The sequence below is a fragment of the Haemaphysalis longicornis genome, unplaced genomic scaffold (genome assembly GCF_048455015.1).
Source record: "Haemaphysalis longicornis isolate Haplotype H1 unplaced genomic scaffold, Haemaphysalis longicornis Haplotype H1 scaffold_2, whole genome shotgun sequence".
NCBI lineage: Eukaryota > Metazoa > Arthropoda > Arachnida > Ixodida > Ixodidae > Haemaphysalis > Haemaphysalis longicornis.
Genome location: NW_027526295.1, coordinates 104,852,894 through 104,867,919, shown reverse-complemented (window position 1 = coordinate 104,867,919; position 15,026 = coordinate 104,852,894). Strand labels below are relative to the sequence as shown.

Sequence of the window (15,026 nt, the reverse complement as noted above, 5' to 3'; positions counted from 1 at the left end):
ATTTTTGCCCGGACACAAAAGAAAAAACGAAATTGTACAGAAATTCCGAAAATTTCCTAATAATGTGTAAGCATTCAAACACCGCTTTTCCATTTCACATTTTCTTCCTTTCTTTGCTATTTTAAACCAACAATCTACATCTTGAATATCATAATTATTAATAGTTTTAACTGCGTGAATTACGCATTTGTTGTGCAGATACAAGGCATTACACATCTTTCATTACGTAGAGATTATGCTTGGGTACTCAAAAAAGAAAGCTGACGTGATAACGTATGTAAAAATTTTCCTACGCCACGAGAATTATTTCGAATTGAAGAGCAGTATGTTCGCAGAGCAAAACTACCGCAACGTCTTTAGAGCGCGCTAATTTGAGAACATATTGGTACTGCTCCAGGAGCCCGCCCGTTAGCTTCAGGGATAAATGCATAGGGGTTTGAACAGGGATTTATACACCCCCCCCCTAACACCCCAGAAGGACTTCGACACCCCCCCAAAAAGATTCCACAACCACAAGCACCCTGCCTAGGGATTTATACAACACCCCCCCAAACATCCCACCGACACCCCCCCCCCCCCCAAATCGAAATTATGCATAAACCCCTGGTTTGAATCGGTAATGAAATAACGGAGGAACTGTACCTAGCGCTAGTTCTCATCGCAGAGTTTGAAAAATGCTTAGCAGCTATAGGAGAGTGGACCGTACGCACTGTCTCTTGAACACAGTAAGGTGCATTTATTTTTCTTTCTATACAACCTGTGTAATCATGTTTTCAGTAGCGCGTTTAAAGGCATTATCATGCCTGCGAAAATGAAACAACCCATCTCTATGCGCGGCAAGACATGATCGAGCCAGTATAAAAGTATCAAAAGACACGCATAGCAAAATGTCTAGTCTCTTCAAATCCGTTTTGAACCATCCTATCGCGTGTCCTCGTTTTACGAGGTGCGCATTCCGCCCGGTTAACATGTTTTTGCAAAGAAGTGTCTTTAAGGCAAGCTTTAATCCGTCGCCGGCAAATATTGATCGCTCTCCCGTGTGTCGACACCACGTTTCCCAAGAAAAGGTGACATTTTTGAAATTTCGGACGAATAAAGTCCCACGAAATACCTGCCGCTTGAACTGTAACTAATCAACTATTGCGGCTTTAAACTGTGCAACGCGGTTTACGTGCTGTGTGTGAGACTTTTTCAGACAAAGCTAACCGGTGGTTATCATCTTTTTGTTGAATATTATCTTTTTTTAACAATGTTGTTGGATATGGGGCATCTTTTTAGATTTGTTAGATTGAAAATGTATTGCCCATATCTCATTGAAGAATTATTTTAACCTTTGGCTGCTTCAGTCACGGCCGGGTGGTTGGATCGAGCGACAGAGTGGCAGACATACATAAATACGGACAGACAGTTTTCGCGGTTGAGTAGCCCAGGAAGGATAACCACATCTTTAAAACCCGTGCGCTGGCTGTCTCTCTCAGCCGGCGCAAGCGCTCGCCTACGGGGACCGCCCCGCTCTGTCCCGAAACCAGTCCCCGAACGCTAGCGCCACGAGGGAGTCAAGCGGCGGCAAACGTAAACACCGCCACTCACGCCCTCGCCCGTTGAAATCCGGGCGACGCGGCAGGCCGCACCTTGCGTGCGCTCTCATCCAGCGACCGTGGTAGTGCTCTCTGATTCTCTGTGGCTCTATATTTCCTCTTTCTATAGCCCTTCGACATTCCTCCGTCTAAGGACAGGGATTGCAGAATTCTTAGCACCACTTGTTTGAACGCCTTGTCATCTTTCAAAGTTAATTTCCAATTTATTGTACTGAACTGTTCCATTCAGTACGTTAGACACCTACGATGTGTTTGTCATTTTTTTTTGTTTTTTTATCGACTGCTACGATGCACTTCCTATGCTGTTTTATTTTAACATCTGGTAGTTGCATGTTTTTGGAACTACTTAATGCGAGTTGTTTGTCCGATCGTTTATATCTAAACTCGTGCCATTTTTGAAATATTGTTCTGTAAAACTTAAATTCTCTGCTTGTTGTGCGGTCTCTTTAAAATGACAAGTTGCTGAAGCGTCCTTCGTTGCTTATCGTTATTACTGTATTGCAGTGCAACTCACTGTTATTATCTTTACCGCTGAGCTGGAGTACTTTAACAAGAATGTTAGTTCCCCTGGGCCTCTCTCTTTTACCTGTTTCTCACGTTCCGCTCTGCTGTTTTATTGGTTTCATTTACACCGCTTCAACGTGTGTTTGGTTTGTATTTTGTTTGTGTCGTGAAATATGATTCTTGCGTTTTGCTTTATGTGACCATTTTTGCGTCAGACCTCAGACCATTGGTTATTCGTGGTTACGTTATTGAACATGACGGATTGATTGAATAAGTGATTTAATGATTATCTAGGTAGCAGTAAATATGCCTGACAAATATCGCAAAGGAAGCATAGTGATTTCCTCTTCAAAGCTCGTAATCAGACTACAGTTTCGAGGAATTTAACAGCCGGAAGTCTGCATGGAATTTCGTTCGAGATATAAAAGAAAATTTCATTGCAAAAAACGTACGCTTATTAGCGAGGTTGGCTGACTACTCCTTATGACTGCAAAAATGCTCAAGAACTATTAGAAGGTGTCGGTTGACGCTTGAGTATTCTTCTCAAAACGCTCTGCTACGCATGGAGTCTCATTCCATTTTGCTTCACTACGGTGCACAAATACATTCCTGGAAAAGTATTTTTGCAGGGGCAGTTTAAGCAGTTTTGCATTAGTGTATGAAACCGCCGTGTAGGACTATAGAGAACTTTAAAGAGGGTGCCTTTAGAGTCGCTTCACCACTATACCTATACGCATTTGGAGTGCATTGTGTCAAGCATTTATTTTATAATTCGAAGGTACTCGCAAGCTTATAACCCTTACTTGTGCTAACTTTACCACATAGGCATTTCTAATGCAGAAATGAGGCAGAGTGTCAGGATGTCAGGATTTCTAGATTAGAGACAGATTTTGCTGCGGAAGAGAACAAAGCATCCCTATACATTGAAATGTGGAGCGTGTGAGCACGGAAACACCCTAACCGATGAAGGAATGCAAGCATAGCGTCCAACTTGAGTATAGTTACATTCAGATTTAAAAGCTTGTCCAATCTGCAGGTGTTTCTATAAACGTTTATATGAGTGCAACATGGTATTCGTATTCAACAAAGCAACGATCCCTGGGAGCCGATTTGCGCGATACACAATGCTGCTATACGTCTCTGGCAGTTAGCTGTGGGGCTACCACTCTCACTCCTAGCAGTGCGGGGTAGATATAATGTTGTGAAGAATTGTTGTATTGCCGTACGTTGGAGTTTGAAGGCGACGACAAAGGCGCTGCGCCGATGTTCACAGAGGGGTTCACAGGAGGAGGGGTCGGCATGCTTATTCAACAGGTAGCCAATTGACACAGAGTAAAGGAAAACTGCGAAGAACGTATGTGGGTTAAGGGCACGATAGCGGGAAGAGAAACGCTGTTGGGAGTCGCCTATCGGTGGTCAGGGTATGACAGTGAGATTAGAGAAAAGAATGAAAAATTGGTACGCTGCATTAAGCGGGACCTCGATCAGTTAAGACAATCGGGAGAGGTGATTCCAGTGGAAGACATGAATGCCCACATTGAGGAACTGAACGGATACACAGACCGCAACGGCAAGCTCGTACTAGATATGTGTGAAGAACATAATCTCATTGTAGTAAACAGAAAGAATAAATGTGAGGGACAAATTACTTGGGAACGAAGGGAAAAGCAGTCCAGTATACAGCCTCCTTTCGGGAGGAGTGTATGAAAGGTTGACTCTAATGGAAATAGATGAAAGAGGTGCCCACAGCTTAGGAAGTGACCATAAACGGATAATTTTGACTTTTGGAAAAATGGAAGTTTAAAAACCGAAAACGGTGGCACACGACTTGAAATTAAACGATCAGCAAATGGCTAATATTGCCAAAAGCCTGGAGACGGAAATCGAGAGACAACGTACGAAAGATTGGGAATACAGCGGACTGATTGGTTTCATTCAAGGAAAGATAAGGAACGCGAAAGAGCGCAACTACTGCAAATAAAAAAGAAAACCTAGAAGCTGGTTGAACAAGGAAATCACGGAAGCTATAACAGAAAGGCAGCAAGCATCGAGAGAGCACAGGGGGGCCAAGCGAGTGGGAATGCAAGCAGAGGAAATAACTTTGAAGTGGAATTGGTACCGCCTAAAAAAGCCGGAAGTACAAAAAATTGCACAGCAAAACCTTAAACGAGAAAGTGAGCGATGAGTCTCGGATATACGGGCAAAGGATAAAGGCGCGCCGAGAAAGTTTTGGAACCATGTAAAGGAACTAAGGAAGAAGACCGAAGAAGTACAACGTCATATCATAAACGGTGAAGGCCAGGTACTAAAAGGGGATGGGCGGTATTTCACATACGCTCAATGATACAATAGAAGTTCAGAAGAACCGAGAGATGACTACAGCATTTAGACAGTGGGGCAACTGTGGTGCGTACAGATAGAGAGCTAAAATTAAAGAATCTAAAGTGGAAAAAATCCGAAGAAAATGTTCCAGCCAATACGCGGCAACAGGGACGGATCAAATTCCTATACTGCTGGTCAACCTACCGGTCCCAAAAAGCAAGGCACAACTGATTGGAGCAATCGAAAAAGTGATAAAAACTAAGCAAGTACCGGACAATTGGCGTAAGAGCAGGATGAAGGTGATGTATAAAGGTGAAGGAGACAGGGCTGATGCCGATTCATACAGGCCTATTACAGTTTCCTCAGTGGCATACAGGCTGGCAATGCAAGCCATAAAACCGGAACTACAGGCGTGGATAGAGGAGAACGGCATACTGGGAGAATTAAAAAAATGAATTGAAACGAGACAGAGGCTTAGAGGACAATTTATTTGTCCTAACCCAATGAATAGAGGTGTCAATGGCTCAGAAGCGAGCACTATGGATAGCATTTCTTGATATAAAGGGAGCCTACGACAACGTAGATAAAGAACTTTATGAAGCATACTTGAGTGGGAGGGATTACGCCAGGACTTTATACAGCTGTTAACGTTAAATTGTCAGTTTGAATAATTACTTTTTTTATATAGTGCGTGTGGTGGCCGCGGTGGCGCCAGCATACGTACGATCCAAAGGAGGGAGGGTCCAGGTTTTTCGCAACTGCCTATATCGAAGTGCTCTGGGCTCGCACGTCCAAATCGGCCGCCATTTTCCCATAGGCGAAAATTATTTTTATTTATTTTCAGAATAAAGAGGTAAGTACCGTCGTCGTTCCCGGTGCCAAACAAAATAGACCACAAAATGCGACCATCGCGTGAAGTTTGAGTGTGAACAGAGCGGCGGTAGGCTCAGGAAACATTTTTTTAAATGTTCCAACTGTAGTCGAACCACTGTATACCCAAAGCCAAATCTAAAAGTGCACGTCCGGGGGCAAATCTTCACACTTGTCAACATTGTCTACTAAAAACAAAACATTACGCAAATATGGCGTAGAAAGTCAATACATAAGTGATATTTAAAGTGTTCATTTATAAAAAATTCATGGATTCTTGATTCAAATTAAATACTGCATCTACTGCTAAAAAAATCACTATGTCGCCTGCGGTTTCCCGCGCCGCAACTGGTTCTGGCGGCATTTTAAGAAATCAAAAGGCAACAGCGACGGAAGGTTTCACTAGATAGGTTCCACGTTCCACTTGGAACGCACGTGGAGAAGGGCAACGTGGTTTTATAAAAGTTGAAGTAGGGCTCCTCAATTCAAACGCGTCTCCGCCGTATGGCAGCGCTGCCATCGAAGCACCCGGCCTGGAGCAGCGGGACGCTGTAAATGTATGCAGATTTTAGCAAACCTTCAGTGTGTTTACCCTGGGAGGAGCGCAACGGGAGAGGAACAGCATGAGAGGTGAGCTGGAAAGCGAAGGGAAGCATTTACTTGACAAATATTGACGAAAGGCTCTCGTCTTTCTTCGACATTTACAACGAAACGAGCAGATACGCGACCAATTTTTTATTCACTCCGTAGTAACGTGGCGAGGGGCATGAGACGCGGCATTTATTATTCCGCTCCTCGACAGAAGTGTCATTGTACAACGCATTCATTTATGCTGACGCACATAGTGAAGTGAAAAGCGCTGCTTCTTTTATTCATTTAAAGGATTCATGAAGTTAACATAAATCGTTATTGCGTTAAACAAAAACCAGCTATTGATAAGTCCCATCGGTCCATTCCGAAATGGAGTACGTTGTCTCTGTCAAAAATGTCATGTCGTAAAAAACTTTCACATTACGGAGAATTCGTTTGACAGCAGGCTAGTATTGAAACATCGGCGCATATAGATGCAGTCAAATAAGAAAATCCTAGAATCAAGTTTCTTGGAGGTAGCTTAGTGGCTGCCTAAAATCGCACGAACTAGTCCTTGCGACGTGATATCTGGAGTGCAAGAAAGTGGTTGATAATTCACCACTGTTTCATCTTTTTTGCTTTATTGTGTTAACTGTTTATTTTTGCCCTAAAATTCCAATAAACCAAACCTGTATTTGGTCTTCATTATTCGCCAAAGAGAGCAGCGGAGTTTTCCCCTCCAATGTAACGACGAATACAGTCACGCTTCCTTCACCTCTCCCTCATCCAAAGGTAACATACCTCTTCAGGTACCCTATCGTTTCATTGGCTGCAGCTCTCTCGTTAAAAAACTGAGGCGGATATTAAGGATTGACAATGTTGATGCCGCTGCTAACAGAAGATACTCAACTTTAATCTTGCTCGTTCCTCAAGAAATGGGTGGGCATACGGAGCAGAGTGCACGCCACCACGTTCGTGAAGAACTCTGGTGCGTTGTTCGGCTCGTGAGTAGCTTTATAAACAGAATTCAGAGCAGGAGCGAATTGCCTCACACACAATCGCACACGCTGACGCACATGTATATCAAACCTCTTGGCAGGTGCGCAAATATTATTACTACCATCATTATATCTGCAGCAGAAAAAAAATCAAGGATAGGAATTCCGTGCCCGAGTGATAGGCTATTTATTCGTACTGGGCGAGAACGTAAAAATAACAACTACCGACCGCAGGCTGCCCGTAGAAAAGGCAAATGCCCAAAACCTAAACTGAGCGGTAGTCCATGAAGCAAAATCACTTTGTGTGAGTAAGCAACAAGCTAAAAAAAAAACGTCTATAAGTGCAACCCCAGACCGTTCATTTTGGAATGCCATAACCATGCATGATCTTGTCTTCGTTAATCCAGTTCAGTTGGCACCCATGAGGTGTACCTGTTAATGACAAAACTATGTAAATACTTTTGAGGAGTATCAGGTGCGGACACAGGTACTTACCTTCTACCATAGTTTCGAAGTCTGTATTATTTGAGAGTAGCTGGGGGTCAATGATAGGGGGATCAAAAGGATCACTGCTGTTCAGCTTTACGAAGCCGCTAGAAGTTGGTCGGAGGAGTATTGGTGCAAGAGTAAATAAGAACGACCTTCTCAGTATAGCATGACCATATGTGTGGCATTCCTGTAAAAAGAGCATAGAGATTACACTAGTTGAACTTTGTTAAAGCAAACCAGATAACTAAACTCTTTCGAAGCCTCAGTTTAATAAAATACGTTCAACACTATCGTTCAACACTATCTTTTTTGAAATCTCAAATCCTCGCAAAACGTAGCCAACCAACACATCCAGTACTTAGATTAGGAGGTAGAAAGGTACCTCAGCCAAAATCTAGTGCTCCATGCCCATTAGGTAATGAAGGAACTTGCTCAAAAGATATTTCTCTATTCCCGTTGTTGGCGCTATTCGGTCGCTGAAATTACGTCATTACAGTGGTGTAGCAGGTATCGGCCGGCTTTTCTTCAGTTGCAGCAATGAACACATTCGATAGCCTCTTTAAAATGACAGCCTCAAAATCAAAGCAGAAACGGAAGGCGTTCCTGCGGTGACCAGCAAAGCACGCAGTGCCGCATAGGGCTGGCGATAACTACAGCTGTCGCAGTGCTTCGAGACGCGAAAGAAACAGTGAAAGAGTTTCTCATAAGTGTTGCAGGGTATCTCTACACCATCGCAGAATTGCACCAGATGCTGCAGTTTGTTTCATTACCCGCTAATATATATATTTGCAATTTATTTCCGTAGTGGAATTTTACTTGTAATAAAGGAGTAGTTTAAGTTCCGTACTTAAGTTCAGTGTGTAAAAAATGACACTGCCTAAATTAAGCGTGAAATTCAGGTAGCCTCTCAATATTATTCCCGTGGCCGTTTCGACCCGTTTTACATTCTTCACAGAAAACAAATCGGTCTTGCATTAATTTTACTTCCCAGGCGTTAAAGTCCATAAAATGTGACTACAAGCACTTACAACATCCATAATTTTGAACCTTCTCTGTTTGAAGCAATGTCGCTTCATGCCAAATGGCATTTGGATTGAGTGCTTTACGCGCTTTAGCGAAATATGCGACCCGAACCAAGCCGTGCACGGCCGTCATATTATACCCTAAGGAGTGTTTTAGCGTTCCCACAAACATTGTATAGCTGGAAATGCTTTTGTTTCCCATTAGTGAGAGACAAAGCTTCCTAGGCCAGTAATCCAACCCGAGACTCGGATATTGCGAGAGATGATCTTGCCGGGTAGCAACTTACCTGAGGTGGAGTTTCGTTTCCACAAGCAGGAAACTGCAAGGGCTTGGGATATGGAGTGACGAGAAAAAACTGCATGTCAGGGTTTGATATGTTAGATTGTGAAGTGTTCACGAAGGCGACCGAGTCCACACCCGCAGGGTAGCTGAGTGGTCCTGTAAAAATAAGATTCAATACTAGCAACATGTCAATGTGTGAAAGAAAAATCGAATTTACATTGGCATTACAAACAAAAACAGCAAAGTTGTCATTTGATGTGTTTTACTATTGCATTATTATTTGCCTCATCTAATAAATCTGTAATCGGTCGGCGGGAAAGTAAGCCCTTTTTTCGACTCCATGTTAAAGGGCTCCGCCATTCGCAAATGCGTGGGAGGTTTAGCTGTCTGCTAAGTAGCGGTGTTGATTGATTGTGGGGTTTAACGCACCGACGCAACGAAGGCGATGAGGCGCGCCGTAGTGGAGGGCTCCGGATTAATTTTGACCACCTGGGGATCTTTAACGTGCGCCGAAATCTCGTACACACGGGCGTTTTTGCTTTTCGCCTCCATCAGAAAAGCGGCCGCCGCGGCCGGGAATCGAACCCGCGACCTTGTGCTCAGCAGCGCAACGCCTTAGCCACTGAGCCACTGCGGCGGGTCTAAGTAGCGGTGTGCTTAGTGTGATCAGAATGAAAGCAGTAACCTAATACTGGCATGTCGACCCGTCCTCTTTGGCTAGATCCCGAAATATTGGCAGATCCCACGGACATGCGGCAAGGTACTTAACGCGAAGCTGTTATTTTGGCTTGCGTTTCTGGCGTTTCGGATTTTTTTTAGTTTCATTGTGTTTTATGTAGTTGGTAATTTCCCAGCAAGGAGAGAATTTTTCCGTTGCGAGTGCATTGATAAATTCAAGGCGAAAGGAAGAATGTTTGAAGTTTAAATCTCTTTGGCGAAGAACCCACCAGCTCCAAACACAGAAAATGGGAAACACACAGGAAAGGGGCTTCCTGCAAGCACTATTCTCGCAAGTCGCTCCCTCCCCCGCCATCCATCCCGAGCTTAGGACCGCCCGCCGCCAAGCGCACGAACGACAACGACGACGATGATGATCGATAGTGGTGTCACCTCTGTAGCGGGGTGATGACGCGTTATTTTACAAAAAAAAAACTAAAATGAAACTAATATACACATGTTTTGCACTATTAGTTTTATACTAGCGCTGCTCTTAAGGCAGTTACAAAAAAGTTGTTGGGCACAAAGTACTTATTTTTTCTGTTACAGGTGGTAGCTGTCCTAGGCAATATTCCCATCCCTGCTTTTCGCCAACCAGCATTCAAATCTTCTTTTCGTAAACTCGAGAGCCTTCAAGTTAACTTCCTCGGTGCTACCCTTAAATCCAAGGGCTTCTCGCAGCCGAATATTTCCCCCTAGATTCTAACACTCTGTGCCGCATAGTTTCTCTTTCTTTTCCGCTGACCACGCATAATCCGTTATTTTGTGTATACTTCCCCACAAGAATTTTTTATGGATATTGTTCCTTGAGCTTCGTAATTTTACATGGTTCCAAAACTTCCTGGATGCACTTTTGTCCTTCTTCCGTATTTCCGCAGTCCATTGTTCTTTTTTCTGCTTGATCTTTGCTTGCACCATTTTGCACCAGTTTCTTTTCCCGGTAGATATCCCATTTTTCCTTCACTACCTCGGGTTCTACACCAGTTCTTTTTGCCTCTCTATGTTCTCTGTACGCCTTTTTTCGCTGGTCATTAGCCTCTTTTATTTCCTAATACCACAAGCTTCGCGGCTTTTTTTTCCCTTTTCACCGGTTTCGTTGCTTGGCTTCATTCATTTTATGCTTTATGAACGGCATAATACCGTCGTACTCCCAACCTCTGTCCGGGTACTCATTGATTTCGCATTCCATCATATCAGTGATAATCTTTAACTGTTCATCGCTCAAATTAGTTCGTCCGGTTGTACCGATTTCTAAATTTGTCCCGGTTGCGCCTCCAAAGTGCAAGGTAAGGCGCTTTTTGTCGCTTCCTAAGCTGTCTGTTCCGTTTTCATCTATACACATTTCCCGCAACCTTCCGTACCCTGTTTCGGAGAGTAAAATATAGTCTATGCTAGGCTGTCTGTTACCGCTTTCCCACGGTATTTTTCCGTCACCATTGTTTTCGGTGTTTACTATAGCAAGCCGGTTTTCCTGACACAGATCTATCACTAGAGAACCGTTGTGATTTGTGCATCCATCCAAATCTCCTATGTGGGCATTCATATCTCCAAATAACATTATTTCAGCGGAATGTGAACTCGTTTATATCTCTTCTCAAACAGTTAACGATTTTTTCATTTTCTTCCCTAGCTCTGCTTCCGGTCCACTGATACACAACCCCTAACCGTGTATTTTTTCCCGCTAGGGTGCCTCTAACCCATAGATCCTCTTTATATCTTTCATGCACTCTCGGCAAGTCGGTCCCTTGTTTAATGAGCATGCCAACACCTCTATCCATTCCTGTGGTCCTATTGCATCCCTCCCAAACATTATTGTCTATGACATGGGCGCTTCTAGGTTTCGGAGGGGAGTCTCGGCTAAAGCGTACGCGTTTATTTCTTTCCGTTCAAGTGGATTTTGAATTTCTACCAACTTATCATGGTTTCTGCCTCCCTGCATATTTATGTAGCTAAATAAATATCTACGTCAGTTGTTTTCCCCTTTCGTTTTCAGCTTACGGAGTCCATTTTGGTCTTTTACAAAACTGTTCGCTTTATTGTTTTTGCTTAGGTCCCCTCTGTCTGTTATCACCCATGTCTATATATTATTCGGTTAGCTCTAGGCCTGGCTGCCTCAGAGTTGAGTGTACATACGAACCGCACTTCCCCTTTGTCGACATATTTTCCTGCCTCAGCTCCGCAGCGTCCTCTAAAATATTTAGTGCCCTTCCACTCTGTGGACAAGGATTACCCGCAAAGCAGCACGCCCTCCACGGAGCGCACAAAACAAAACACGTTTGTTTGTAATTTACGAATGAGCATACTTCCTAGCCAATTGCCTGAATGAAATTTGGAAAAAAACTGAGCTTTATTTTAGCGACCAAACGAAAAGCTGACCCTTTCCTTGATCCCTCGGCTTTCCAAGCGAGCCAGTTGCTGTTCATCCGGGAGCGATTCGTAGCATACACGACCAGCTGGAACTTAAGACGACAACGGAGGCGGCAGCGGCTTTCTGTTGTTTTCGCGCCCATTCACGCTGCTCTTTAGGGTGACGCTTCTTAAGTTTCCCCTCTTCTTCCTCCAAGCGAGCGACATGCGTCCGCCTAAGAGTGAGTTAACACCTTGAAGGTTTCGACCTCTATACTAGTGGATGCACACGAGGGTGTCCCTTTGGATGCCCAGTCGTAGACATCTCATTATCTGTGCAACACACCAACCCAGACCCAAACCGCTCGATTGCGGAGGACAGCTGACTGGGTGCATTGAGCCATGCGCCTGCTACGTTAAAATTTCCGACCACCACAACGGGTATGTCATCGGTAGCGGAATTCAGCCCTGTTGTGCATGCATGCCCCCTCCCTTCACCCCCAACCCGCACCCGCATAAACCGGCAATTGGCGGTGAGCGCGAACACAGGCGGCGCTGCGAAGCGCGCCTCCGTGACGTCAGCTTAGGGATTCTCGCATTTGTCGTCTGCTTCACTCAGGATCGCCCTCCCTGCTGTTTCTTTGCGCTCGGTCAACGTCTGATGTTTGTCCGCACCAGAATTGGCGTGTGGGTAACTTTTTATCGTAATAATAGGCTTACAATCGCATACACTAGCTCATGGTGTCAATTAAAGTATAGTTTTGGATACCGCTACGGGAGAAACATTGCCGGCGCCACCCCATTCCTTGCGAAGCCGGTCCCGTGCGGAGCGCGAAGAGTCGGAGCTAGGCGTCAGCTTCTCGTGTAAGCATTCGAACAAAAGGAACCGTCAGCTGCTAATAACCGACAACAGCGAAAATGGAAGACCAAAACAAATTCTAGGCCTTCAGGGCTGTCGGCTTTGGCAGAAGGCATCACGATTCCCGGTAATCATATGTAAGGTAAAACAGTTTTTGCAACCTTGCCGAACGCTCGAGCGCGTTTTGTCACATCACTTTACGTTGTCAAGGCATGAAAGTTTGCCGACATGCACTATAGACTGCAAAAACTGTAGGTTGAGTTCCAAATAACCCAGTGTGTATATACGCGCGTGCTGATTCTATACCAGGAATCTAACAAGTATGGAGGTTTATTGAGCAAAACGAGTCACGTCTTCGTTAAATTTATAGTAACACATATATGTTTGTTAAGACCTGGAGGGATATTTAGGAACATTTTGCACAGCCAAATCTTCCCGATATTCGGATATGCGTTATTCGGATATGCGTTATAGGAAAACTGCACTCAAGAGGAAGAGGAGTAAAGGGAGGAGGGGAAAACTTTGTTTAACAATTAAATCGATCTGGTTAGTGGGCCGGGTCCTCAGTCCAGGACAAGAGAGTAACCGTTTTTTCTTCAAATCATAGAACGCCTTCCCGAGTAGAATAGGATTTGTTCTTCGCGCCTGGAAGGGTTGAAAAGCAATAAAGAGCTACTTGGAATTCTTCTTCGGTTTCGAGTCTTGTAATATATGCAGGTATACTATTTATTACGTTAGTTAGCGAGTATATCATGCCTTCAACACCGTAATCATGCCATCATTGTTTGAGTTGAGAGTCAGTTCGTTATGATAACGATAAAATTACGATAGAAATTCGGAGCACAAAAGCCGCCTTCGAGCACTGTGGACCACGTTGTTTAGGGCGCGATCGTGGTGGCGTAGCACAAACCTTCTCATTGTATTTGCATGTGAATAAGCAAAGCACGCTGCGGATATGCACCTTCTTGCACGCAGCCGTAATGAAAGCCAATTAGTGAAGAAGGGAATGTAGGCCATACAAAGTGAAGGAAATATCCACACGACCTTTGTGAGGCTCCCAAACATCCCGAAACCTCCTAATAAGAAGTTGGTGACGGCGGAGAAAAATTAATGCGTTGGGCAGAAAAAAAAAGCAAGAAACATTAATCCGATACAAGACAACAACGAAAGAAACAGAAGAAAGCCGCTTTATTTCCTGCTGTGCGATGAGCGTGTAGAGGCCGCTGCTTGGTACGTGGTATTAGACTGTTGAGTCTTCATACGAGAATCTCAAAAATACTGCAGGGAAGCCTACGCCTTTTGAATACTTATCGAGAAGCTCTGATCGCTGATCCTCGCGAATAAGCAAGAAAGGACCAGTTACACACGATCTTCTGACCGATGAAAGTTGTTCTCTATCTCTTCGTGTGTTGCAAACTTGGGGGGGATACAGCTTCAAATTATTCAGATGCGTCAGAAGCTGGCAAAATAACTGAGTCGCTAAAAATACGCTTTTTAACGCACTACGGCAACGAAGCGGGCGATTTCTAGCCCGGCACTGTTGCCCCTCACAAGCGGAGTGTAGCAGACGCCAGGCAGCACAGGACTGTTCGGCCTAAAACAGGCCGGTGTACTTTGGCCGGTGATTTTCTGTCCGGCCGTTTTCCGGCAGCCATGTTCGGCCCATGTCCAAATGTGGGCCTTTTGGCCGTATACGGCCGTACTCCGATGGCTGTCCAACGGCCAGTGTCCGTCGGCCAGTCGACCGGCTTACGGTCATACGGCCAGATTCCAGCCGTAGGGCTCCGGCCATTCCAAAGCCACCCGTGTACGGCCGAAGTACGTCCGCCGGAGGACAGCCGAGATGCGGTCGTCGGACTCCAGCCGGACTACAGCTACCGGAAATACGGCCGTGCTACGGGCATTGGAGTTCAGCCACAGTACGTTAGCTGTACTGAGGCCGGTCACTGCATGTCGCGCAAGCAGATGACTCATTCGCGCAGTGCAGAAGCAGCACAAACCCAGCAATTTGGGTCCAATGCAGCCACATCAAAGTGATTTCGCGCGCAAGCACCAGCCGTCAAGCTTTCAGCGCAGCTTTGCTTAATTACGAGCCTCAGTTGACAGCAAAATTCATTTATTAAACAGTGCTCACAAATTGTCGGTCCTTTAATTGCTGTGCCTCTTTTACTGCCGAACACAGAAAATATTCAGTTCTTTGTAGAGCTTGAATAGATGTATTGTCCAGATCCTGACATCCTCTGTGGGGCGGCTTACCTGTAATAAACGGGGAAAGAGAAGGGGGGGGGGGGGGGGCGGCGGAGGGCGCATACTTTAGTGGGTTGAATTTCAGAGAGATAAATTGCGCCGCTTTTAGCCAATTTCTTTTAGGGCAATATTCCGGAACACTTTCATGCTATGACTACACAAACTATTTTTATAACAGTTGCTTGACCAATTTTGATGTAT

At 44.7% G+C, this 15,026-nt stretch overlaps 1 protein-coding gene across 2 annotated transcripts in view; it reads right to left on the bottom strand.

The window, feature by feature from the left end:
* LOC144169090 (alcohol dehydrogenase [acceptor]-like) overlaps window positions 1-15,026 on the bottom strand; it is a 265,828-nt gene that overhangs the window by 25,911 nt on the left and 224,891 nt on the right. For both annotated transcript variants that reach the window (XM_077698098.1, XM_077698097.1), the window contains exons 8-9: window positions 8,661-8,812; window positions 7,358-7,538 (exon numbers count right to left, since the gene is read on the bottom strand). In XM_077698098.1, coding sequence (XP_077554224.1) covers window positions 7,358-7,538; window positions 8,661-8,812 — 333 coding nt within the window. The remainder of the gene's footprint in view (window positions 1-7,357; window positions 7,539-8,660; window positions 8,813-15,026) is intronic.